A 25,851-nucleotide genomic window follows, 5' to 3' on the forward strand; every position below is an offset into this window, starting at 1 on the left:
TTCACAGTGCTGAGACAGTATGTCTGTGTGTATAAATGCATGATAAAGATTGATATATGTTGCTATCACCATGTGTTGAAGGCCAATATAACTGGTGGACAGGGTGGGAGAAAATGGAAGTCTTTTTGGTGATTATTAAAGCAAAACATATATAAAGAAATAAATAGTTTTTCTTTCACTGCTTTGTTTCCTATTTCTGCACCAATGCCTTGACAGTATACAGAATTAGAAAGAGAAAATGGGAAAGATAAACTGTGTTTCAGTGCATAGTCTAATGCTTGAACTCTAACTTTAAAAGATTAAGGTTTTTCCTCTGTCATTTTGTGTGAATCCCTAGTCCGAAAATATGCAAGAATGGTTCTTGAAGTTGGTGTACCTTAGAAACAGCTGTGGAGATTACAGGAGCTACACACTGGTCTCCAACCCCAGGAGATTTAGGTGGTGTGGGCCCTAGAGTCTGCCTTTTTATAATATAAGCACCACAGGTGGTTTTAGTACATGAGGGCTGCAGATCACACTGGGAAAAGTTCTTTTGGAGACAAGGAGGAAAGCGTGGGACTTTATATTCAAACTCAGTATCAGTCTTGCCATAGTGAAACACAACCCTGAACAGAACCCAACAGTGCTTGATTCCAGGCTGATGTCCACAGAAGCAGCATTTAGACTCACCCTGGGCCACAAGGGCATCAGCTGCCCCAGGAGGAAGAACCCACCAAAGTTCTGGTCAGCTTTATCACTGGAAATTAATTGGGCTTCAAATAAATGTCAGGGGCAGGCAGGCTGCAGTGACCACAACACTCCTTGGGCAAACCCTGATGTTGCACAGGTCTGGAAGACGCCGGGCTTGAGGTCACAGCCAGTACGACAGCAGCAGCTGCAGCCGCTATGGGAATGCTTGCATCAGCCCTCCCACACTCCAGGCAGTGCAGCCTACAGAGAGATTCCTTTTGCTTGGGGGAAATAGAGGAGAGTAAGCTAGAGGCTTTACCTGGGAACCCAGAGAACAATCCCTGATCTTCCCCAAGTCCAAGAGGGCTGGGGACCTGGGAATCTGTAAGGATTGCAGTGTACCTGGGCCTAGGGTGCCCTGTAGTACAAAAATGGCTGTAGTGACCACTGGCTTAGGGAACTCGTCAGCCCACTTTGAATTCCTGGAAGGCCCTCTGAAGGACAGGTACAAACAAGACCTGACTGCAAAGGCTGGAATAAATACCTTATCCTTCAATGCCCAGATATTGACAAATATCAACAGTATCAAGAACATTGAAGTCAATATGACCTCACCAATAGACCAGATAAGCCACCAGTGACCAACCCTGGAGCGATGGAGATATGTAACTTCTCAGGAAATTCAGAATAACTACTTTGAGAAAGCTCAATGAACTTCAAGAAAACGGAAACAATTCAAAATTATATCAGAAAAATTTAACAAGGATACTGACATAATAGAAAACAGCAAACAAATCCTGGAGCTGGAAAATGCCTTAGTAAGTGTCAGTAGAATTGATTAAGCAGAATTAGTGAGCATTTAAAACAAGCTATTTCAAAATACAGTCAGAGGAGAATAAAGAAAAGAATAATGAGAAGGAACACAGAATGCTTAAGAGATCTAGAAGAGGGCTTCAAAAGAGAAAATCAAAGATTCATTGGCCTTAAATAGGGGGTTGAGAAGGAGCACAGAGTAGAAGCCCTCTTCAAAGAAATAATAACAGAAAACTTTCTAAACCGAGAGAAAGATCTAATATTCAGGCACATTGTGGAAGACAGTGTGGCGACGCCTCAAGGATCTAGAAACAGAAATACCATTTGACCCAGCAATCCCATGATTGGGTACATACCCAAAGGATTATAAAACATTCTATTATAAAGACACATGCACACGTATGTTTGCTGCAGCACTGCTTACAATAGCAAAGACTTGGAACCAAACCAAATGCCCATCAAAGATAGACTAGATAAAGAAAATGTGGCACATACACACCATGGAATAGTATGCAGCCATAAAAAGGATGAGTTCATGTCCTTTACAGGGACATGGATGAAAATGGAAACCATCATTCTCAGCAGACTGACACAGAAACAGAAAAGCAAACGTCGCATGTTCTCACTCATCAGTGGGTGCTGAACAATGAGAACACACGGACACAGGGAGGGGAACATCACACGCTGGGGCCTGTCAGGGGGTGGGGGAGCTAGAGGAGGGCTAGCAGTGGGTGGGGAGATTGAGGAGGGATAGCATTAGGAGAAATACCTAATGTAGGTGACGGGCGGTGGAGGCAGCAAACCAAAATGGCATGTGTGTACCTGTGTAACAATCCTGCAAGATCTGTACATGTACCCGAGAACTTAAAGTAAAATAATAAAAAAAAAGAAACAAAAGAAGATACACCCTGGAACGTGGTTTGTTCCCAGTAATTTGAAACATGTAAAGAATGGTTAAATGATCACTTGACAGTTATACTACAAACAGGAATAAGACAGCCTGAGTTAAACATCATTACTTGGAGAAGATAAATTTTAATGTCAATTTTCAATCTTTAAAATCTTTGGTTTTATTTTCAAAACAAATCCTCAATCTTAAAAAGATCACGGCAAAGAACAAAAAGGATTAGTCCTTTTGCTTTTTCAAATAACAAACATGGAAATGAATTCTTATGAATGTCAACAGTCAATGTAGTGTGGTATATTAAGAATTGACTTTCATATAATGGCTAAGTTTAGAGAGATTACATTTCATGAGAAAATATTTTATGAATTTTCATGGATTTTCTATTCTGTTTTGGGAAACGGTTGTTCGTGTCTTTCGGTATATTCTCCTTCCTGTCCACATATGTGGAATCTGCCTATTCTCTTCTCTTCTGAAATAGTTTAAAAGACTCAAAGAGAATGGCCTGGGCTCTGCATATCCTTAGTCTGATAGACATTTCTCTGGCTGCTCACTTAAATAGATAGTAGCAGCTAATTAAGTAAACTACCTCTCTCGTCAGCCAGAAATTAACAAAGGCTTAAAAATTAGCAAAATCTGTTTTGCTGTGGCCTTATGTGCTGACGGTCTTATCTTAAAGACAAAACAATTTTCATTGTAGAGATTAAAATTAACTTTGGCAAAAACTGAAACGCAGGCAGGGAATTTTTTGTGTTCAATAGAAACTAGCAAAAGCAAAGATACAGTAAAAACAGAAAATTTCCAGTGTAGACACGTAAATATAACAATTGACACAGCCAGGGACGATTAATGAATAATAAAATGTTGAGGGATGATCATTTGAATACAGGATATTAATACGTTTAAAAACCATTTTTCCAATTACTTCAGTATAAATAAGGTGTCTCTGAAAGGTACAGATCTGGCATCACAATCACGGTGATAGACAAATGGTGGAACAGTCCTGGTATCACGATCATGGTGGTAGACACACGGGACCTTCTCTACCTGCAGATGGGTGAGGTAGCATTGACCCTGCAGTGTTCCCGGAAAAACACTTAGGCTGAATTTAATCATGAGGACATTTTCAGACAACTTCAGAGTACAGACCATGGAGCCAGACAGCTGACCTGTCCTCTACAAACAAGCCCATGTCACCACCATCAACGACAACAACAAAAAGATGAGGAGACACTTTGGGTTCAAAAGAGCTAAAGAAATGTAGCTACATTACCTTTTTACTCTTTTTCAACCCAAAATGTCTCTTCTCCTTTTAGTTGTGTGATTTGTGGTGACATGGGCTCTCTGAAGGAGACAGGTCAGTTGTGCTGCTCACTGGTCTACATTCTGAAGTTGTCTGGAGATTACCTCAGGCTATGAAACTCAGGCTAAGTGTTTTCAGAAAGAACATGGCATTGTTCGTATTCTGCACCGGCAGAGTCCCATGTGACATGTTGTCTTAGTATGGAAATGTGACCCCTATCCGGGAGACCAGGTGGAGTCTTGTCACCGTCATAGTAAGAAACCTATTGTCCATGTCCAAAGTCAAGTGAACATACTCTTCTACAAATAAAAAAATGGCATATGTGTAATCCTGGCATATGTAATAAAACTCTGGATAAGCTGTATACGTTGAATACAATATATCTGGTGAGTACCAGACTTCAGGCTCTTCTGCTTCCACCAGCTCCGTGCTGAGCCTAAAATAGGAGGAAAAACCGAAGAATAAGTCAGGGAAAAAAAGACACCACAGAGCCCCAACTAGATTTCATGGGTAGCACAAGAAAGTGGTAAATAAAGAAAAAACATAGATCCATTAATGACGTAACAAATTATTCCCTTATGTTGGGATGGACGAGAGTAGAGTAAAAAAGAATGAAAGAGAAAGACAGAGAGAGAGAGAGAGAGAGAGAGAAAGGAAGCTCAGTGAACCGTCCAGGTGACACACTGATGAGGGAGTAAAAGCACACTCTGAGTTAGTACCCTCAGGACACACAGCGTACACTGATCACAAAAACAAGTAGGGTCAACCTACAGTAGTTAGTAAATGCTAAGGGGAGGAAGAAACGGAAACCTAAATATCTACTGCAATGAACACCAACAGCAATGTTAGTAGGAATAATTCAGGCTTCGTTGAAAAGATGGTATCGATATTGTCAGCCCACTCTGTTTTCCCTGGACCTGGCGTCTCCACAATTTTGTCAACACAAAATTAGCTGTTCACAATTGCTCAAAGTTACCTGGGGCACAGTGGGCCTTGGTCTTCTTCCTCTTCTTGGTCCTTTTTAATCTCTGCAATAAATTCAGATACGGACAGACAAAATAAGCCATTACCCTACACCCATAACAGTCCACTGTCTAATCCCTGCACAGGGACCTCAGGCTCCTCAGCATGAGAACAGGATAACGTAAGAGAGAGACTTCAGGAGGTCTCAAGGCCAATCATGATAGAGATTCCTTGGTTTGTGTCTCAGAACCAATGATGAAACGTCCCTATTCTGGTAGACCATTATCCCTTTATCCCAAGTTTGTACAAACAGTTATGCCAAGTTTGTACAAACAGGAAAGGACCTCGCAGACACGCATGGGGAGCAAAACTCATGAGGAACGTGGTAGCTGGCAAGAGACATTTAATTCAGATTGACAGACAACTTGTGGACATGCGCTGCATAGCTTGGTGTTGAGTTTGCAACACTTGACTTGGGTTTCAATGTCCCGACAGTCGGCCCATGGTGCGACGGGCATGGACTGAGACTAGAGAGAGAGCAAAGCTCACTGACGCACCGCATGCCCATGCTTCAGACTGGAATCCAGAGTGACTGAAATCTACACTGATGGATAGGTTCAGCCCACAGTGATGACAACTCTCAGCCTGGCCAGCGGAGCAAGGCACAAAGACTATGGGGTCTATCTGGGACACAAATTGGAGCTTTATCAACTTCACAACGGAGTACTCACTGTCTATGTCAACAGCCAAGTCGACTTGCTGCTCCTCTAATGAGTGCAAGTTGCTCCTGTAAGACTCACTGAAGGCCGATGTGCCAGGAGGAATTGAGAGCGTCAAATAACCTTCATCCCAGGACTCCTGGGGGGCTTCCTCCTCCACAGACTCCTGCAGATTCCTGATGAGCCAGGCAGGACAGGGATGACAGAACATTAAACCAACAGAGATTAGACAACAAAGTCTCCTCCCAGCTGATCTGATGGAAGTCAGAATGGAATGGTCACAGAAGGCAAAGGCATTTTTCCTTCAACAGAAAAAAAACTATCCCTTCTAAATGCAGGGTGGAGGGTGACTACCCTGGGGACAGAGCACAAATGAGCAGCATGTGCTCAGTGCATTTGCCACAGATGAGCCACTGCAGCCACCCAGACGCTCCCTGTAAACTATCATCACGACCTGCAGCACGAGAACTAACACGGGGCTTCAACTGCCTCGCGTAAGTTGTGTTGAATTTTACATGCGGCATTCAAGTGAACAGAGCTCTTGAGGCATTTCAGACACCCAGATCTTGTGTATTAAGCGTCTCCTTTTTCCAGGATTTTGATATAATATGTCTATGTTTTGAATCTCTTCTCTTCACAAATCCTAGCAAACATGCTCACAACAAACGGGCAGAAAGCATACATGCGTCTCTCCCTGGGTTTAAACACAGTGGGGACAACAGGCAAAACCAGGAAATCCCTGTTTGCTGAGTTCACCTGGCTCAGCTGATTGCAGGTTCCCATCTTGGGAGGAGTGAGAAATTAAAACCTATACAAGTGCCACAAATCACCCACAACATTGTCAATAAGGACAATCTGTAGCTGGGTGAATGGAACAAAGAGTTGTAGTCATCACTTCCTCGTTTTCCCTGGATCTACAGTCTCCCGGTGCCACTATTAAACTAACAGCCCACAACTCCACAGCATTACCTGGGGGGCACTGGCCCTTTTTCTTCCTCTTCCTCATCATCACTTAGACTTTCTGTAAATAAATTCAGAGACACAGGTCACATTAAGCAAATCACATTTCACATATGACCAAATCAGTGTTTAGTCACAGCACAAGCACAGAAATGTTCTCGGGGCAAGAATACAAATTCTGACAGGACTATTCCAGGGTGCCCTAGATGAAGCCTGGTAAGCAGATGAGCCTGCTTTCCAGACACACAGGCCAAAATCTGCCTCTACGGGTAGACCATAATGCCATATTCTCTGCCTGAGTCTATGCAAAGTTAAACCAAATTTTTTCCTAGAAAAATTTCCAAAAATGAGTCAAACTATTTTCTGGGAGTGTTGCTGCAATACTGACTTATCTCACCGGGTACCAAGGTCACTGAATGGATAGAGGCATCTATACATGAAACTGGACTGATATGTAAATTCTAACAACATTTGCTTTAAAAAGAATCTGTGGGCTTTGCTCAGTACCAGTATCGTAGCCAAGGAGTTTTATCTGAGATGAGATTATTGCTAATTGAAAACTTGTCCCAATACCCTGCCGTGATGACATGCAATAACGTCGGCATTGACAATTTTTGACAGTCTCTAGGGAGACTGAATAAAAAAAGACAAAACAAAAACAAACAAAAAAGAATCTGTGGGCCGGGCATGGTGGCTCACGCCTGTAATCTCAGCACTCTCAAAGGCCGAGGTGAGCACTTCACGAGGTCAGGAGATGGGGACCATCCTGGCTAACACAGTGAAAGCCTGTCTCTACCAAAAATACAAAGAAATTAGCTGGGCATGGTGGCACACGCCTGCAGTCTCAGCTACTCGGGAGGCTGAGGCAGCAGAATCATCTGAACCCAGGAGGCGGAGGTTGCAGTGAGCTGAGACTGTGCAACTGAACTCCAGCCTGAATAACAGAGGGAGACTCCAACAACAACAACAAAATCTGTGATTTCAAAGGACAAGGTGGGTGAACCACCTAAAGTTAGGAGTTCAAGACCAGCCTGACCAATATGGTGAAACCTCGTCTCTACTAAAAATACAGAAATTAGCTAGGTGTGGTGGGGGGTACCTATGGTCGCAGCTACTCAGGAGGCAGAGGCAGGAGAATCACTAGAGTCTGGGAAGTGGAGACTGCAGTAAGCCAAGATGGTGCCACTGCACTCCAGCCTGGGTGACAAAAGGAGACTCCATCTCAACAGCAACAACAAACGATACGTGATGCTACGAAGAAACATCAGATCAGCCATTGCATGGATGGGGTGGAGAGCCAGGGCTGAGACTTGCTTTATGGAAACATATCAGCAAGGTAAAGAGGAAATGTTTTCATCCTGGTTTCAAGGTGGCTATGCAGCTAAGCAAGCTGACTTAAAAGAGATCAAGACTGAAGCTCAGAGCAGTGAAACCTGGGGAACAATCTCTCCAAACAAATAGGCGAGGCTCCCAGTTTCCTTAAAAATAAATAGAAACTCCATGGACATTGTTCAGGGACAGATGACATAATTACATGAGAGATACCAAATCAAAGCTAGGAGACCTGACAGACACCTCCTGTACACCTCCTGCACTCAGGTGACCATGAGTTTGTCACACTGGCCTGGGGTCTGGTAACTTGATACTTGGGCCTCGGAGACAAACGCATGGCATGAGCTGAGGATGAGATAAAAATTCCCTGGTATCTGTGTTTAATAACCCATGATAGGTTTTTATTCAAACCGATTCGTGTGTATACAGCCTGTCTTCAGAATTGATCTTCCTCAGCCTAGACAGAGGTACCAAAAACAAGGAATGTAGAGGTCACCTGAAAGAATGATCAGAGCATCCTCCACTACGTCATGAGATGATTCACTCTCTACAACCAGCGCAGAGTCGACGCTGTCTTCCTCAAATGGGATTTCATTGGTGTCTCCGTGAGGCTGGCTGGAGTCAGTAGGGCCACAGCTATTTGAACGAGTGATGACACATTCCTCCAGCGGGTCCTCAGGGACTTTCTTGACTTCAATCTTCTGCACCTCCCTGATGAGCCAGATGGGATAGAGATGACAGAAGATTAAAGAAAGAGGGATTGGACCCCAGGGAGTCCTAGCTGGTTTTCACAGAAGGAATAAGTGAGTGGTCCCAGAAGGCAAATGGGAGGTCCCCTTTGAGAGGAAACAGGCAATCCTCCTCTCTGCAACACAGCATGGCTGCCATGGGAACCGGACAGAAAGACAGAAGCTGGTATTCACTACACTGGGCAGAAAGGAGCCGAGAAGAAAAGAGACTCAGTTATCCCTGTATAATTCAGACACGGCATTCAGCACATACAAAGAACCATAACAGCTGCCACACCCTGTGTCTAAGTTGGGTTGAACTGAACATATTGTGGCCAAGGGAATGCAGGCTTTTGGCCCATGGGAGACGCCAGAGAAGGTGTGCTTCTAGACCTTTTCCATACTTTACCACCCATTACTTGCTCCTGATTATTCAGTGTTACCTGGGGACACGTGATTCCTGTATTTTCTCAGCCTCCGCAACATGAACATCTTCATCCTCCTCTTTGTCGTTTTCTGCAAGTACAGATGTGTTCATTCAGATGTTTCCCATTTCACACTCTGCAAGGACAGTCAGCCCAATGTGCACAGGGACATGAACATCTGGGTATGGGTCCCTGTTCTACTGAAAGCTCTCATGTTTTCTCTTTAACAAAATGCCCTGGCATGGTTTCCTGATCCACCAGGCAATGCATTTCTGATCAGGAGGCTCACCGTCAAAATCAGGCCAAATGTTGAAAAGACCTTCTGATCTCCACATCACTGGAGGCTTGTGCAGCCTCTCTCTGGACTTGGGCAGCTGTCTCCGCCATCCTGACACACATCTGATTCCCAGGGACAGGCTTGGCGTCCTGTCACCGTTCACATTTACAACCTATTTCTTTCTCTTAGGACAGGATAAACAAACTTGTCCCACAATCCTCTGCACATCAGGTGACTTCACAGGCCCTCCAAGTGACTTCTGCTATGTTATTCAGGGACATTCTCTCCACGGGGAGTGCTCCAGTCTGAACCACTTCCGACCACCAAATGCCCACACATCAAGTGCTTTCTCCAACACCACCCAGAGAGGGGATTTATCTCACTGTGATAAGCGGTCATAAGTGTTCACACATTTGAATGCTTCAGACACTGCAAGATGTCTGCCTTTGCAGATGAGGAGAGAGAAATTTACCTGCCTTTGCAGATGGAGACAGAGAAAGTCAGGAAGGAGAAATCAATTGTTCACTGACAGCTCCTAGGAACACTGCTGAAGACACAGCCTGGGAACCTTCATTCTTAGCCCAGAGCTCTTTCCACTCCAACAACCGCCCTCCTGTCACAGCTTCCTTCCTGTCCTTTACAACTGGACAGATGCTGCCTCTTGTTCCAAAGACCACAATCCATCACGGAAGGAGGGACATTTGCAATACTGTGACCTCCAACCCCATGGGTTTCCCATCTGTGTTCTCATTCAGAAAGTCCTAGTCATGTCATGGCCACATATGTTTAGTGGAAGAAAACACCGCTGATAAAACAGTCATTGCGGAATTATGGAGGTCTGGAGTCTCTCATAAGGCCGTAAAGGAAATACACGCAAAGACCAATAAAGTTTCTCTGATGCTAGACACAGTAGAATGAAGAACTAATAGACAGTGCTTACTCTGTGGGAACAACTGTCCCAGGACAGTTACAATAAACAGGCCATCTAATTCACTGCAGCAATTGACAGAGGTAGGCATTATTATAGTATCCTATGAACAGATGACAAAACTGAGTAACAAACAAATGAAGCAACTTGGATGGAGCTCAGGAGACTGGCCCAGGGTCCCTCCTCTATGCACTGCTGCCTCCACCAAGTCGTGGGTGCCATCGTCCTTTACCAACGAGAGCCTCTGCACAGAAAGCAGGACGTCCCTCAAACAAGAGTAATCCCTGCTCTTGATGGTGCCGCTTACAGATACCACCGGTTATGTAAGGAGTAAAGTCCTCTTTAAGCTCCCCACAGCGGGTATAGTGTGCTAGCATCGCATTTCCCCAGAACAGAGATTTCCCTACTGAGCCTCAGCAGAAACCATAACCGAATGGAAGTTGAGCAGAATCAGACATTTAGAACAACAGACTAGATGCTACTTGTCTGCACGATCTTAGGGGGTACAGAGAGGATTCTTATAAACATGATTTAGATTCTTGCTGAGAAAAACAGGTGGTTCTGGGCCTGGGTCAGGAATCAATAGCTGTAATAGTAACCCCAGTCCCACACCCACCTCACTGCAGATGTGGAAATGTTGCTAAATATTTTGGCGTCTCTCTTCCATTTTAACTAAATGCTAAAATAACCATTGCTATTTTCTACAAGTATGTGAAGGATGAAATTAATTTTGATCAAGAGAACGGTTAGTTTCTCGAGACAAGGCAGGACATCATTCATCACTTTCATGGTAGCCAACATATACAACTTACTGCACGTTTTCAGCTGGTAGTTCAGGGAGTAGTCCACCTGACTCCTAAGAAGTCTACTTTTGCTGTCTCTGCATTTCTTTTCTTCATCGTTATCTTTCTGATCTTCTGTAAGTAAATTCAGAAGAGCAGGTCACATTAAGCAAATCACACTTCACACAAGACGAAATCAGTGTCCACTCATAGCACAAGGACTTAAAATATTCTCAGTGTAAGAACGTGGTATTCTGACTGGATTGTCCCAACAGGCCCTAGACTAAGTTGCCCTAGAAGTACATGAGCCTGCTTTTCAGATCCATGGGACAAAATTTCCCTCATCTCGTAGATCTTAATAATATCCTCTGACCTAAGTCCGTGCAAAAATTTAAAACGCTTTCCCGAAAAACTTCCAAAAATTGCCCTGACTACTTTCCAGAAGTATTGCTGCAATATTGATTTATCTCATCATATGTCATGGTCAATGAATGGTTAGAGAAATTTATATAGGAGACTGGACCAATGGATGAATTCTAACAACCTTTACTGAAAAAAGAATCTGTGGAGCCGGCGTGGTGGCTCATGCCTGGAATCCCAGCACTTCAGGAGGCCCAGGAGGGCAGATCCCTTGACCTCAGGAGTTCAAGACCAGCCTGGCCAACATGGTGAAACCCAGCCTCTACTAAATATACAAAAACTAGCCAAGTGTGTTGGTGTCCACCGGGGATCCCAGCTAACTAACAGGCTGAGTCACGAATACAAGGGTACTCCCTGCTCTTGACGGTGCTGCTTACAGATAACACAGATTCTATTAGGAGAAGGGTCCTCTTCAAGCTCCTCACAGTGGGTACTGTGTGCCATCACCGTGTTAACGCCAGTGTCCCCAGAACACTGTATTGCCTACTGGGCCTCAGCAGAAACTGGAACCAAATGGAAGTTCAGTAGCCTCAGACATTTAGACCAACAGACTAGATGCTACTTGTCTGCATGATCTTAGGTGATACAGAGAGGATTCCTGTAAAGATTATTTAGACTCTTGCTGAGAAAAACAGGTGGTTCTGCGCCTGTGTCAGAAATCAACAGCTGAGACTTTACCCTCAGTCCCACACCCGCCTTATTGCAGATGTGGAGAAGGTGCTACATATTTTGGCCTCGCTCGTCCACCTTTAACAAAATGCTAAGGTACCCATTGATATTTTCCTAGATGTATGGTAAAAATGAAATTAATTCTGATGAAGAGAGCCTCTAGTTTCTCAGAGGAAACACAGAACACCGTTCAGCACTTTGGTGATGGTGAACCTATGGAACTTACTTTCCGTCTTCAGCCTGCAGCCCCGGTAGCAGGCCACTTCACACTTAATAAGTTTATTTTTGCTGTCTCCGTATTTCTGTTCCTCCTCATGACGATTCCGATCTTCTGTAAACAAATTCAGAAGAGCAGGTCACATTAAGCAAATCGCACTTCACACAAGACCAAATCGGTGTCCGCTCATAGCACAAGGACCAAAAATATTCTCCGTTTAAGAATGTGATATTCTGATGGGAATGTTCTACTGGTCCCTAGGTTAAGTCGCCCTAGAAGTAGATGAGCCTGCTTTCCAGTTCCATGGGACAAAATCTCCCTCATCTGCTAGATCTTAATCACTTATCCTCTCACCTAAGTCAGCGCAAACAATTAAAACTTTTTCCCCAAAATCTTCAAAAATTGCCCTCACCACTTTCCAGAAGCATTGAGGCAATACTGATTTATCTCATCACAGATGGTCAACAAATGATTAGAGAAATTTATAGAGGAGACTGGACTGACGGATAAATTCTAACAACCTTTACATAAAAAAGAATCTGTGGAGCCAGCACATTGAGTCACGCCTGGAATCGGAGCAATTTAGGAGGCCCAGTAAGGTAGATCACTTGACCTCAGGAGTTCAAGACCAGCCTGGCCAACATGGTGAAACCCAGCCTGTACTAAAAATACAAAAACCAGCCAAGTGTGTTGGTGTCCACCGGGGATCCCAGCTAACTAACAGTCTGAGTCATGAATACAAGGCTACTCCCTGCTCTTGATGGTGCCACTTACCAATACCACAGGTTGTGTAAGGAGCAGAGTCCTCTTTAAGCTCCGTACAGCGGGTACTGTGTGCTATTACCGTGTTTACCCCAGTGTCCCCAGAGCACTGCTTTGCCTACTGCTGCTCAGCAGAAAGTGGAAGGAAGTTCAGCAGCCTCAGACATTTAGACCAACAGACTAGATGATACTTGTCTGCAGGATCTTATGTGGTACAAAGACGATTCCTGTAAACATGATTTAGACTCTTGCTGAGAAAAACAGGTAGTTCTGCGCCTGTGTGAGAAGTCAACAGCTGAGACTTTACCCTCAGTCCCACACCCGCCTTATTGCAGATGTGGAGAAGGTGCTACATATTTTGGCCTCGCTCGTCCACCTTTAACAAAATGTTAAGGTACCCATTGATATTTTCCTAGACGTATGGTAAAAATGAAATTAATTCTGATGAAGAGAGCCTCTAGTTTCTCAGAGGAAACACAGAACAGCGTTCAGCACTTTGGTGATGGTGAACCTATGGGACTTACTTTCCGTCTTCAGCCTGCAGCCCATGTAGCAGGCCACTTCACACTTGATAAGTTTATTTTTGCTGTCTCCGTATTTCCGTTCCTCCTCGTGACATTTCCGACCTTCTGTAAACAAGTTCAGAAGAGCAGGTCACATTAAGCAAATCGCACTTCACACAAGACCAAATCAGTGTCCGCTCATAGCACAAGGACCAAAAATATTCTCCGTTTAAGAACGTGATATTCTGATGGGAATGTTCTACTGGTCCCTAGGTTAAGTCGCCCTAGAAGTAGATGAGCCTGCTTTCCAGTTCCATGGGACAAAATCTCCCTCATCTGCTAGATCTTAATCACTTATCCTCTCACCTAAGTCAGTGCAAACAATGAAAACTTTGTCCCCCAAAATCTTCAAAAATTGCCCTAACTACTTTCCAGAAGGGTTGCTGCAATACTAAGTATCTCATCATATATGATGGTCAAGGAATGGTTAGAGATATCTATATAGGAGACTGGACCAACGAATGAATTCTAACAACCTTTACTTAAGAATCTGTGGAGCCAGCATGGTTGCTCACACCTGGAATCCAAGCAACTTAGGAGGCCTAGGCACGCAGATCACCTGACCTCAGGAGTTCAAGGCCAGCCTGGCCAACATGGTGAAACCTTGCCTCTACATAAAATACAAAAATTAGACAGGTGTGGTGGTGCCCAGTGGGGATCCCATCTAATTGGCAGGCTGAGGCACCAGTACCAGAGTACTCCCTGCTATTGATGGTGCCACTTACAGACACCACAGATTCTATTAGGAGTAGGGTCCCCTTTAAGCTCCTCACAGTGGATACAGCCTGCTATCACCATGTTTCCCCCAGGGTCCCCAGAACACAGCTTTGCCTACTGGGCCTTTAGCAGAAACTGGAACTGCATGGAAGTTCAGTAGCCTCAGACATTTACACCAGCAGACTAAATGCTACTTCTCTGTAGGATCTTATATGGTACAGAGAGGATTCCTGTAAACATGGATTTAGTCCCTTGCTGAGAAAAACAGGTGGTTCTGTGCCTGGGTCAGGAATCAACAGCTGTGATAGTAACCCCAGTCCCACACCCACCTTACTGCAGATATGGAAATGTTGCTAAATATTTTGGCGTCTGTCTTCCATTTTAACTAAATGTTAAAATACCCATTGCTATTTTCTACAAGTATGCAAAGGAAGAAATTAATTTTGATCAAGAGAACGGTTAGTTTCTCCAGACAAGGCAGGACATCATTCATCACTTTCATGGTAGCCAACCTATACAACTTACTGCATGTTTTCAGCTGGTAGTTCAGGGAGTAGTTCACGTAACTCATACGAAGTCTATTTTCGCTGACTCCAATATTCAGTTTGCTATCTTCCTGTAAGGAGCAGGATTTATCAATGCCTTCTGGAACATTCACCTCTGTGTTTTTTCTGGAAGGAGGCCTGCCAGATGCCACCTTGCTGACGTTTGGGGCAGAACACAGAAAGCCAGGGACTGGGGAGAAGAAACCCAGACACATGATGCATTAGAAACTGGTGACGTCAAATTGGTTTAATCGGGACTGAGGGATGTCACTGACAGCCTTGCCTATTGATTTGAAGATGTCGTTTCCCCGCTTTTACTCTTCTCATCTCCACTCTTGATCTCCTTAAAGTCAACTTGTCTTAGCTACAGTCCCCTTGAAACCAGGAAATAAACACTTCTACCTTTATCTTGCTTTTGAGTTCTGCAGGATCTTATATGCTAGAGAGGATTCCTGTAAACATGATTTAGCCTCTTGCTGAGAAAAACAGCTGGCTCTGTGCCTGTGTCAGGAATCAATAGCTGGGATATTAACACTAGGCCCACACGCGCCTTACTGCAGGCGTGGAAAAGTTGCTAAATACTTTGGCCTCTGTCTTCCATCTTTAACAAAATGTTACATTACCCACTGATATTTTCCTAGAAGTATGGGAAGGATGAAATTAACTTGGAAGAAGAGAATGTATCGTTTCTCATAGACAAGACAGGACTGGACATGGTTCATCACTTTCGTGACAGTGAACCTAAAGTACTTACCTTCCGTCTTCAGCCGGCAGCCCAGGTAGTAGCCCACTTGACTCATAAGAAGTTTATTTTTCCTGTCTCTGCATTTCTGTTCTTCATCATTATCCTTCCGATCTTCTGTAAATAAATTCAGAAGAGCAGGTCACATTAAGCAAATCACACTTCACACAAGACCAAATCAGTGTCCACTCATAGTACAAGGACTTAAAATATTCTCAGTGTAAGAATGTGGTATTCTGACTGGACAGGCCCTAGACTAAGTTGCCCTAGAAGTAGATGAGCCTGCTTTTCAGATCCATGGGACAAAATTTCCCTCATCTAGTAGATCTTAATCATATCCTCTGACCTAAGTCAGTGCAAAAAATTAAAACGCTTTCCCCAAAATCGTCCAAAAATTGCCCTGACTACTTTCCAGAAGTATTGCTGCAATATTGATTTATCTCATCATATGTCATGGTCAATGAATGGTTAGAGAAATTTATATAGGAGACTGGACCAAGGGATCAATTCTAACAACCTTTACTGAAAAAAGAATCTGTGGAGCCAGCATGGTAGCTCATGCCTGGAATCCCAGCACTTCAGGAGGCCCAGGAGGGCAGATCCCTTGACCTCACAAGTTCAAGACCCGCCTGGCGAACAGGGTGAAACCCCACCTCTACTGAAAATACAAAAGTTAGTCAAGTGTGGTGGTGCCCACCGGGGATATCAGCCGATTGAGAGGCTGAGACACCAGTACCAGGGAACTCCCCGCTCTTGATGGTGCCACTTACAGATACCACAGATTCTAGTAGGAGCAGGGTCCCCTTCAAGCTCCCCACAGTGGGTACTGTGTGCTATCACCGTGTTTCCCCCAGTGTCCCCAAAACACAGCTTTGCCTACTGGGCCTCAGGAGAAATCGGAAATGAGTGGAAGTTCAGTAGCCTCAGACATTCAGGCCAACAGACTAGATGCTACCTGTCTGCAAAATCTTATCCAGTACACAGAGGATTCCTGTAAACATGATTTAGCCTTTTGCTGAGAAAAACAGGTGGTTCTGTGCCTGCGTCAGGAATCAACAGTTGGCATTGTAACCCCAGTCCCACACCCACCTTACTGCAGATGTGGAAATGTTGCTAAATACTTTGGCCTCTGACTTCCATCTTTAACTAAATGTTAAAATAACCATTTCTATTTTCTGCAAGTAGGGGAAGAATGAAATTAATTTTCATGGAGAAATTGGTTGTTTTCTCAAGACAACACAGGACATCATTCATCACTTTTGTGGTGGTCAACCTATACAACTTACTGCATGTCTTTAGCTGGTAGTTCAGGAAGTAGGCCACCTGGGTCATAAGAAGTCTATTTTTGCTGTCTCTGAAATTCGGTTTGTTTTCTTCCTGCCGGGAGCAGGATTTCTCAATGCCTTCCGGAACGTTCACCTCTGTGTTTTTTCTGGAAGGAGGCCTGCCAGACGCCACCTTGCTGATGTTTGTGGCAGAACACAGAAAGCCAGGGACTGGGGAGAAGAAACCCAGACACATGATGGATTAGAAACTGGTTATGTCAAACTGATTTAATGAGGACTGAGGGATGTCACTGACAGCCTTGCCTATTGATTTGAAGATGTCGTTGCCCCGCTTTTACTCTTCTCATCTCCACTCTTGATCTCCTTAAAGTCAACTTGTCTTAGCTACACCGTCACCTTGAAACCAGAAAATAAACACTTCTACCTTTATCTTGCTTTTGAGTTCTGCAGGATCTTATATGCTAAGGGGATTCCTGTAAACATGATTTAGCCTCTTGCTGAGAAAATCAGGTGTTTCTGTGCCTGTGTCAGGAATCAATAGCTGAGATATTAACAATAGGCCCACACGCACCTTACTGCAGGCGTGGAAAAGTTGCTAAATACTTTGGCCTCTGTCTTCCATCTTTAACAAAATGTCACATTACGCATTGCTATTTTCCTAGAAGTATGGGAAGGATGAAATTAACTTGGAAGAAGAGAATGTATCGTTTCTCATAGGTAAGACAGGACAGGACATTGTTCATCACTTTCATGACAGTGAACCTAAAGAACTTACCTTCCGTCTTCAGCCGGCAGCCCAGGTAGTAGCCCAGTTGACTCATAAGAAGTTTATTTTTCCTGTCTCTGCATTTCTGTTCTTCATCGTTATCTTTCCGATCTCCTGCAGACAAATTCAGAAGAGCAGGTCACATTAAGCAAATCACACTTCACACAAGACCAAATCAGTGTCCACTCATAGCACAAGGACTTAAAATATTCTCAGTGTAAGAATGTGGTATTCTGACTGGATTGTTCCAACAGGCCCTAGACTAAGTTGCCCTAGAAGTAGATGAGCCTGCTTTTCAGATCCATGGGACAAAATCTCCCTCATCTGCTAGATCTTAATCACGTATCCTCTGACCTAAGTCAATGCAAAACATTAAAACTTTTTCCCCAAAATCTTCAAAACTTGCCCTAAATACTTTTCAGAAGTGTTGCTGCAATACTGATTTATCCAATCGTATATCATTGTCAATGAATTCTGAGAGAAATTTATATAGAAGACTGGTCCGACGGATGAATTCTAACAACCTTTACTGAAAAAAGAATCTGTGGAGCAGGCGTGGTGGTTCACGCCTGGAATCCGAGCACTTTAGGAGGCCCGAGAGGGCAGATCACTTGACCTCAGGAGTTCAAGACCAGCCTGGCCAACATGGCGAAACCTCGCCTCTACTAAATATACAGAAATTAGCCAGGTGTGGTGGTGCCCACCGGGGATGCCAGCTAATGAGGAGTTGAGGCACCAGTACCAGGGTACTCCCTGCTCTTGATGGTGCCACTTACAGATACCACAGATTCTAGTAGGAGCAGGGTCCCCTTCAAGCTCCCCACAGTGGGTACTGTGTGCTATCACCGTGTTTCCCCCAGTGTCCCCAGAACACAGCTTTGCCTACTGGGCCTCAGCAGATACTGGAAATGAGTAGAAGTTCAGTAGCCTCAGACATTCAGACCAACAGACTAGATGCCCAACAGACTAGATGCTACCTGTCTGCAAAATCTTATACAGTACACAGAGGATTCCTGTAAACATGATTTAGCCTTTGGCTGAGAAAAACAGGTGGTTCTGTGCCTGAGTCAGGAATCAACAGTTGGCATTGTAACCCCAGTCCCACACCCACCTTACTGCAGACGTGGAAATGTTGCTAAATACTTTGGCCTCTGACTTCCATCTTTAACTAAATGTTAAAATAACCATTTCAATTTTCTGCAAGTAGGGGAAGAATGAAATTAATTTTCATGAAGAAATTGGTTGGTTTCTCAAGACAACACGGGACATCATTCATCACTTTTGTGGTGGTCAACCTATACAACTTACTGTATGTCTTCAGCTGGTAGTTCAGGAAGTAGGCCACCTGGGTCATAAGAAGCCTATTTTTGCTGTCTCTGAAATTCGGTTTGTTTTCTTCCTGCCGGGAGCAGGATTTCTCAATGCCTTCCGGAACGTTCACCTCTGTGTTTTTTCTGGAAGGAGGCCTGCCAGACGCCACCTTGCTGATGTTTGTGGCAGAACACAGAAAGCCAGGGACTGGGGAGAAGAAACCCAGACACATGATGGATTAGAAACTGGTTATGTCAAATTGGTTTAATCGGGACTGAGGGATGTCACTGACAGCCTTGCCTATTGATTTGAAGATGTCGTTTCCCCGCTTTTACTCTTCTCATCTCCACTCTTGATCTCCTTAAAGTCAACTTGTCTTAGCTACACAGTCCCCTTGAAACCAGGAAATAAACACTTCTACCTTTATCTTGCTTTTGAGTTCTGCAGGATCTTATATGCTAGAGGGGATTCCTGTAAACATGATTTAGCCTCTTGCTGAGAAAAACAGCTAGCTCTGTGCCTGTGTCAGTAATCAATAGCTGGGATATTAACACTAGGCCCACACGCGCCTTACTGCAGGCATGGAAAAGTTGCTAAATACTTTGGCCTCTGTCTTCCATCTTTAACAAAACGTTACATTACCCACTGCTATTTTCTTAGAAGTATGGGAAGGATGAAATTAACTTTGAAGAAGAGAATGTATCGTTTCTCATAGACAAGACAGGACAGGACATTGTTCATCACTTTCGTGACCGTGAACCTAATGAACTTACCTTCCGTCTTCAGCCGGCAGCCCAGGTAGTAGCCCAGTTGACTCATAAGAAGTTTATTTTTCCTGTCTCTGCATTTCTGTTCTTCATCGTTATCTTTCCGATCTCCTGTAAACAAATTTAGAAGAGCAGGTCACATTAAGCAAATCATACTTCACACAAGACCAAATCAGTGTCCACTCATAGCACAAGGACTTAAAATCTTCTCAATGTAAGAATGTGGTATTGTGATGAGAATGATCTAATGGGCCCTAGACTAAGTTGCCCTAGAAGTAGATGAGCCTGCTTTTCAGATCCATGGGACAAAATCTCCCTCATCTGCTAGATCTTAATCACGTATCCTCTGACCTAAGTCAATGCAAAACATTAAAACCTTTTCTCCAAAATCTTCAAAAATTGCCCTAAATACTTTCCAGAAGTGTTGCTGCAATACTGATTTATCCAATCGTATATCATTGTCAATGAATTCTGAGAGAAATTTTTATAAGAGACTGGACCAACGGAGGAATTCTAATAACCTTTACTGAAAAAAGAATCTGTTCACGCCTGGAATCCGAGCACTTTAGGAGGCCCGAGAGGGCAGATCACTTGACCTCAGGAGTTCAAGACCAGCCTGGCCAACAGGGTGAAACCTCGCCTCTGCTAAATATACAAAAATTAGCCTGGTGTGGTGGTGCCCACCGGGGATGCCAGCTAATGAGGAGTTGAGGCACCAGTACCAGGGTACTCCCTGCTCTTGATGGTGCCACTTACAGATACCACAGGTTCTAGTAGGAGCAGGGTCCCCTTCAAGCTCCCCATAGTGGGTACTGTGTGCTATCACTGTGTTTCCCCCAGTGTCCCCAGAACACAGCTTTGCCTACTGGGCCTCAGCAGAAACCGGAACCAAACGGAAGTTTAGTAGCCTCAGACATTTAGACCAACAGACTAAATGCTACTTGTCTGTAGGATCTTATACGGTACAGAGAGGATTCCTGTAAACACGATTTAGCCTTTTGCTGAAAAAAACAGATGGTTCTGTGCCTGTGTCAGAAATCAATACCTGGGATTTCAACCCTAGTCCCACACCCACCTTACTGCAGACGTGGAAAAGCTGTTAAATACTTTCACCACTGTCTTCCATCTTCAACTAAATGTTAAAATACCCATTGCTATTTTCTACAAGTATGGGAAGGATGAAACTAATTTTGATGAAGAGAAAGGTTAGTTTCTCGAGACAAGACAGGACACCATTCATCACTTTCCTGGTGGTAAACCTAAACAACTTACTGTATGTCTTCAGCTGGTAGTTCAGGAAGTAGGCCACCTGGGTCATAAGAAGTCTATTTTTGCTGTCTCTGATATTCGGTTTGGTCTCTTCCTGATGGGAGTAGGAATTTTCGAGGGTGTCTGTAAAGTTTGCCTCTGTGGTGTTCCCGGAACACGTCCTGCTGGATGGCACCATGCTGACGTTTGGGGCACCACAGGTAGAGCCAGGGACTGGGGAGAAGAAACCCAAACACATGATGGGTTAAAAACTGGAAATCAAATAGGTTTAATCAGGACTAGGGGATGTCAGTAACTCAAATTCTTTACTTACTGTTGAGAAAAACTTGATCCCTCCTCACAGCACTTTAGGGTCCTTAACCGCAAAAACAAGGTTCACAATGCTTGAGCTGAGAGCTGAAGGCACTGCCTGTAGCTCAGACTCTCACAAGAGTGTGGGAGCTAGTGGCCAGTGTCCCAGGTAACAGTCTGCTGTTGCAATAACTGAATTAGAACCTGGGCGTGTCATGGAATCTTACGAGCCCTTCATCCCAACTGCCCAGGCTTTGCTAAAACACAGGCCTCCTGGTCTCACCTGAGGTCACAACCGATGGGGACCGTTCCTCTATCAGTCACTCTCAGTATTTGTGTACCCTTGTGACAATGCCAGTCCCATCTCATTCCCAATATAATGTAAGCATGTGCCTCATTTTTCATCTCGTGTGTATAAAATCATCAAGGCAGAAACAGTTTCCCAACACGTGATATTTTCTTAATGCTAGTCATGAAGTCAGTCACCCCACCTTCTCATATGTTAAAACAGAATTGAAGGCTTTTCCACAAGTTTAAGATATCAACCTATTACACTGCCATGATATCCTGAGTCTTCTGCAGTTTTTTCTGTATCCACTAGAAAGTGAATGGGTAATTCATTCTTAAAAAATGTTTTCTTTCCTGGCACAATATTCTTCTTGCTGCATCCCATGGTTACGCTGATTTATTTTTTCTTACTGGCAGATACCACTACGCTGATGTTTGTGGCAGAAGAGGCTTTTCATTACACTTAAGACCAGTGTGACGTCCCTAGGTCCAAAGCTTCCTCTATGTGAGATGGTTTGTTTTTTAATGTGACTGAACATTACATCTCATTGTTGTCACTTATGGATGTCATTCTAGTCCCAGAAGAGCTCTTTTCAAGGTATCAAGTCATCAAAATCATTTCTATAGAGATCTCCAAGCATGTGTGACCATCTATCTTGGGAAGTCCTGTAAACCTGATATGATTTTGTTGTTTTCGTTTTTTCCATATGTTGAAAATAACAGGGCCATGAGCGGTCCTTATGGAATACTGTTTGACAGATATTTTTCTGAGTTGGTCTAACACCGTTGATGTGTGGTTGCATCCCCCTAACCAAACACAGCAAGATCAAGGTGATGGTCAGGGGTGGTTGGTGGTCCTCCGTGTTGCTGTGCAACAGAAGGTGAATTTGAGATGAGAGGAACGAGGAGGGAAGAGTGATCCCCTGAACCACCTCCTCACTTTCTCAGCTTTCATCGCCACCTAGGTTTTGTGAGCCTGGGACTTGGGAGACTGTTCTGTAGCCCAGGTCTCCTATGTTTGGCTGCAGGCTTGCCTGAGGTGAGGGTGCAATGGGAGCGAAACTCCGTCTCAAAAAAAAAAAAAAGAAAATTAAGTACTCAATAAATGTTTCTGAGAAACTTCCCTCAACTGAAGCTGCAGAAGAATAGTATAAGTATCACTGCTTCGTATACAATCATGGGACACTTACTCTGGCACCTGACCTAGGGCAGAGCTGTTTGATGTAAGAATGGACATCTCCACCCTTCTCCAAGCACGGTTATTCCCTCTTACACACACTGACATCAAGAGTATCCACTGCTACAGCAGCCCTGAGGTCGAGGCTCCTGGGTCTGGGGCGGGGGCTGACGGTGGTATCCTCCCCCTCTTGGAGTTGAAGCTGCCCCTCACCATAAACCAGCTCTGATCTACCCTATGGCTCTCTCTGGCCAGAGGCAGGAGACTCCTGTGGAGTAAGTTTCTCTCTCAGTCCACACTGCTCAGCTCATGCTGTTCCTTGAGAATTTAAATGATCATAGGCATTGCCCATTTCCCCTGAGGCTTCTGTCCCAGTTTGTCCTTATTCTCTCCTTCTTTGGTTTTCATTTACCAATGGCTTGTCCTTTGTGGATTATTCTCATCCCTTAAACCTGCTGACTTTTCTCCGCCTGTTCCCTCAGCTCTCGGATTCCAGCGTGTAGACTCAGCTCAGGCTCCTGCAGGAAACACAGAGTCAGGTCTCAGCTGAAGGTCCCAGGCAGCATTGAAAACCATCTCAATTCCTCAGAAACTCAGAGAAAACAGAGCAGGAACGGACCTCAGAGAGGTACAATAAGCCTCTACCTTCCCGATGAGGAACCTGAAGCCTACAAAGACTGACTCTCCCAGGCTCCCTCCCTCACCACTTGGTGGCAGCAGATCCCACACACAAGCCTTGGACTCAGTCTCCCTGTGCAGAGCAGGTAACTCACCCTCCAGAAGCTCACTGCTGCCTTTCAGAAACTTTAGATGAAAAATAGCCATTTCCTCCGTGAAAACAAAAATAGTAAAAGCCCCTTTCCTTGGACAAACCCTTTATCACAGTTCTATAGTCCTGGCATTTATACTTGGTCAGCTGTCATTCACTAGCTGCTAGATTGGGGCAGGGAGCACATAGGATCAAATAGCGTTTCACACAACCCTGCTTTCCTGGCCGGGGCTCTCAGTTCCTCTACTCTTCTTCAAAAACTTTCTTCTGCTGTAACTGCTGGAGAGTCCAGGCCCTCGCGTGGGTCATTTCTCCATGAAGATCCCTGTTATTTTCTTCCTCTCTTGGAGATAGAGAGGGCAGAGATTGGTTCTGGGACTCCATAGTCTTAGGTTTTCTCCTAAACCAGCCAGGGCAGCTGAAAGCAATCATGACTGTGAGAGGTCAGGACAGTGAAGAGGAGCATGGGCTCACAAGGACAGCCCCTCGTGGAGATGGTCAGGACCGTGACACAGGCAATATCTGACCAATTCCGCCGGGGATGACGCAACAAGGATTAAGTGGAGGATGCTGCCATGAGGAGAAAGGGGAAGAACCAAAAGAGTGGGGGAAGAAGAAAAAGAAAATGTTTTCCAGAATCATAGAAAAAAATGCAGAGCCCAGAGGCAAAGCCCCCTGTCACAGAGGGTTAGTTCCAGGATGAGGAGCCTGATCAAGAAATTCCTGCTGGACTTTCCTCAGCACCACTTCAAAATGCTTTTGGATCAGTGACTTTGTTCCCTCCACTTTCCCTCTTTTTGAACAAGAATCCCTAGAATTGTTATTCTGTGACTGTCCCACCATTGCACACTGAGGACAGATAAGCTGTTTGTTCAGTTTCACAGGTCAACAGAGGTAAGGGAATTATATCAAGGATCTGTACTTTGGCCGGGCATGCTGACTCATGCCTGTAATCCTAGCACTTTGGGAGGCTGAGGGGGACAGATCCCCTGAGGTCAGGAGTTTCAGACTAGCCTGGCCAACAGGGCAAAACCCCGTTTCTACTACAAATACAAAACAATTAGCTGAATCCAGTGGTGCATGCCTGTAATCTCAGCTACTCAAGAGGCTGAGGCAAGAGAATCGCTTGAATCCAGGAGGCAGAAGTTGCAGTAAGCCAAGATCACACCACTGCACTCCAGCATGGGTGACAGACCCAGACTCGCTCTCAAAAACAAAAACAAAAAAGAATCTGTACTTAATGGACACCCTCAGAAGTCTCATTTGCACTTGGTGTAGATAATTTAAATTTAAACTTTCGATCAGATTAGAGCTACATGACATTTTTCACTTTGAACTAATGCATTCATGACACGAAACTTGGAAACCTTAGGTAAGAGGGTATTTTGCATCTGTGAGGAACGTGAATGTCTGGGGACCAGAAGTTGAACTATGATAGGTGGAATTTCTAAAATGGTCCCCAAACATGCTGTACCCTTAGCTCTGGAACCTGTTAAGCTGATGAGACATTCCTGTGATTACGTTGTTACATGGCGGTCATATGACTTTCATCTCGGGAACCTGTTAGGCTGATGAGACATTCCTGTGATTACGTTGTTACGTGGCGGTCATGTGACTTTAAAGAGTCATATGGTTTGACTCTGTGCCTCCACCCAAATCTCGTGTTGAATTATAATCCTGAGTGTTAGAGGTGGGGCCTGGCGGGAGGTTATTGGATCATGGGGATGGTTTCTAATGGCTCAGCACCATCCCCCAAGTGCCATCACATGACAGAGTTTCCATGAGATCTAGTTGTTTAAAAGTATGTAGCACTTCCCCTTTCTCTCTCTCTCTCCTGCCAGCCATGTGAAGACCGTGCCTGCTTCCACTTCCACCATGATTGTGACTTTCCTGAGGCCTCCACAGAAGCAGAAGCCTGCACAGCCCACAGAACCATGATCTGATTAAACTTCTTTCTTTATAAATCACCCAGGTCATTAATTATAACACTGCAAGAACAGACTAATACAAAGGCTGAGCTTTCCTGAGTGGGCCGGATCGAATCACATCACTCCCTAAATGTCAGAGATTTCTCTAGTGGGTAGGAGAAGACAAAGTCAGAGAGAGGATGGGAGCTGGAGAAGAATTCCATGGGCTGTTGTTGGTTGGAAGATGGGGAAAGTGAGAAAGAATGCAGGTGGCCTCTGGATTCAGGGTGTCTCCTGGCTAAGAGCCAGGAGGACTGAAAAGGGATCTCAGTCCTCCACCCACAAGAAGAGGAATTCTGCCGATACATCTGTAGGGAACTTGGAAGAGTAGCTTGAGCTCTAGATGAAAAACACAGGCAGCCCATAACTGGATTTCAGCCTCCTAAGACCCTGATCAGAGAACCCAATCATTCCTGATTTCTGGGGTTTCAGACAACTAACTTGTTATAATGCGTTAAAAGGTAGCAACAGAAAACTAGTTACAGGTGCCTATATGTACTCTTTCTATATTTTCACATACAT

At 44.4% G+C, this 25,851-nt stretch overlaps 1 protein-coding gene and 1 non-coding gene across 2 annotated transcripts in view; one reads left to right on the forward strand and one right to left on the reverse strand.

Annotated features, from left to right (window-relative positions):
• Window positions 1–2,198: 2,198 nt before the first annotated feature.
• LOC135269490 (putative neuroblastoma breakpoint family member 8) overlaps window positions 2,199–25,851 on the reverse strand; it is a 34,879-nt gene continuing 11,226 nt past the window's right edge. The window contains exons 6-20 of the mRNA XM_064363695.1: window positions 23,006–23,111; window positions 20,841–21,050; window positions 19,575–19,679; window positions 18,799–19,008; window positions 17,500–17,604; window positions 16,725–16,934; window positions 13,396–13,500; window positions 12,119–12,223; window positions 10,834–10,938; window positions 8,835–8,907; window positions 8,160–8,374; window positions 6,341–6,392; window positions 5,384–5,547; window positions 4,666–4,717; window positions 2,199–4,125 (exon numbers count right to left, since the gene is read on the reverse strand). Coding sequence (XP_064219765.1) covers window positions 3,885–4,125; window positions 4,666–4,717; window positions 5,384–5,547; window positions 6,341–6,392; window positions 8,160–8,374; window positions 8,835–8,907; window positions 10,834–10,938; window positions 12,119–12,223; window positions 13,396–13,500; window positions 16,725–16,934; window positions 17,500–17,604; window positions 18,799–19,008; window positions 19,575–19,679; window positions 20,841–21,050; window positions 23,006–23,036 — 1,983 coding nt within the window. The 5' untranslated portion in view covers window positions 23,037–23,111 and the 3' untranslated portion in view covers window positions 2,199–3,884. The remainder of the gene's footprint in view (window positions 4,126–4,665; window positions 4,718–5,383; window positions 5,548–6,340; window positions 6,393–8,159; window positions 8,375–8,834; window positions 8,908–10,833; window positions 10,939–12,118; window positions 12,224–13,395; window positions 13,501–16,724; window positions 16,935–17,499; window positions 17,605–18,798; window positions 19,009–19,574; window positions 19,680–20,840; window positions 21,051–23,005; window positions 23,112–25,851) is intronic.
• LOC135269600 (U4 spliceosomal RNA) lies at window positions 6,824–6,964 on the forward strand. Its single transcript, XR_010337851.1, has one exon. It is a non-coding gene; the product is annotated as a U4 spliceosomal RNA (small nuclear RNA).

This window comes from Aotus nancymaae, unplaced genomic scaffold (genome assembly GCF_030222135.1).
Source record: "Aotus nancymaae isolate 86718 unplaced genomic scaffold, 86718_ANA_hifiasm-v0.15.2.pri h1tg000053l, whole genome shotgun sequence".
In the NCBI taxonomy this organism is placed as follows: Eukaryota; Metazoa; Chordata; class Mammalia; order Primates; family Aotidae; genus Aotus; species Aotus nancymaae.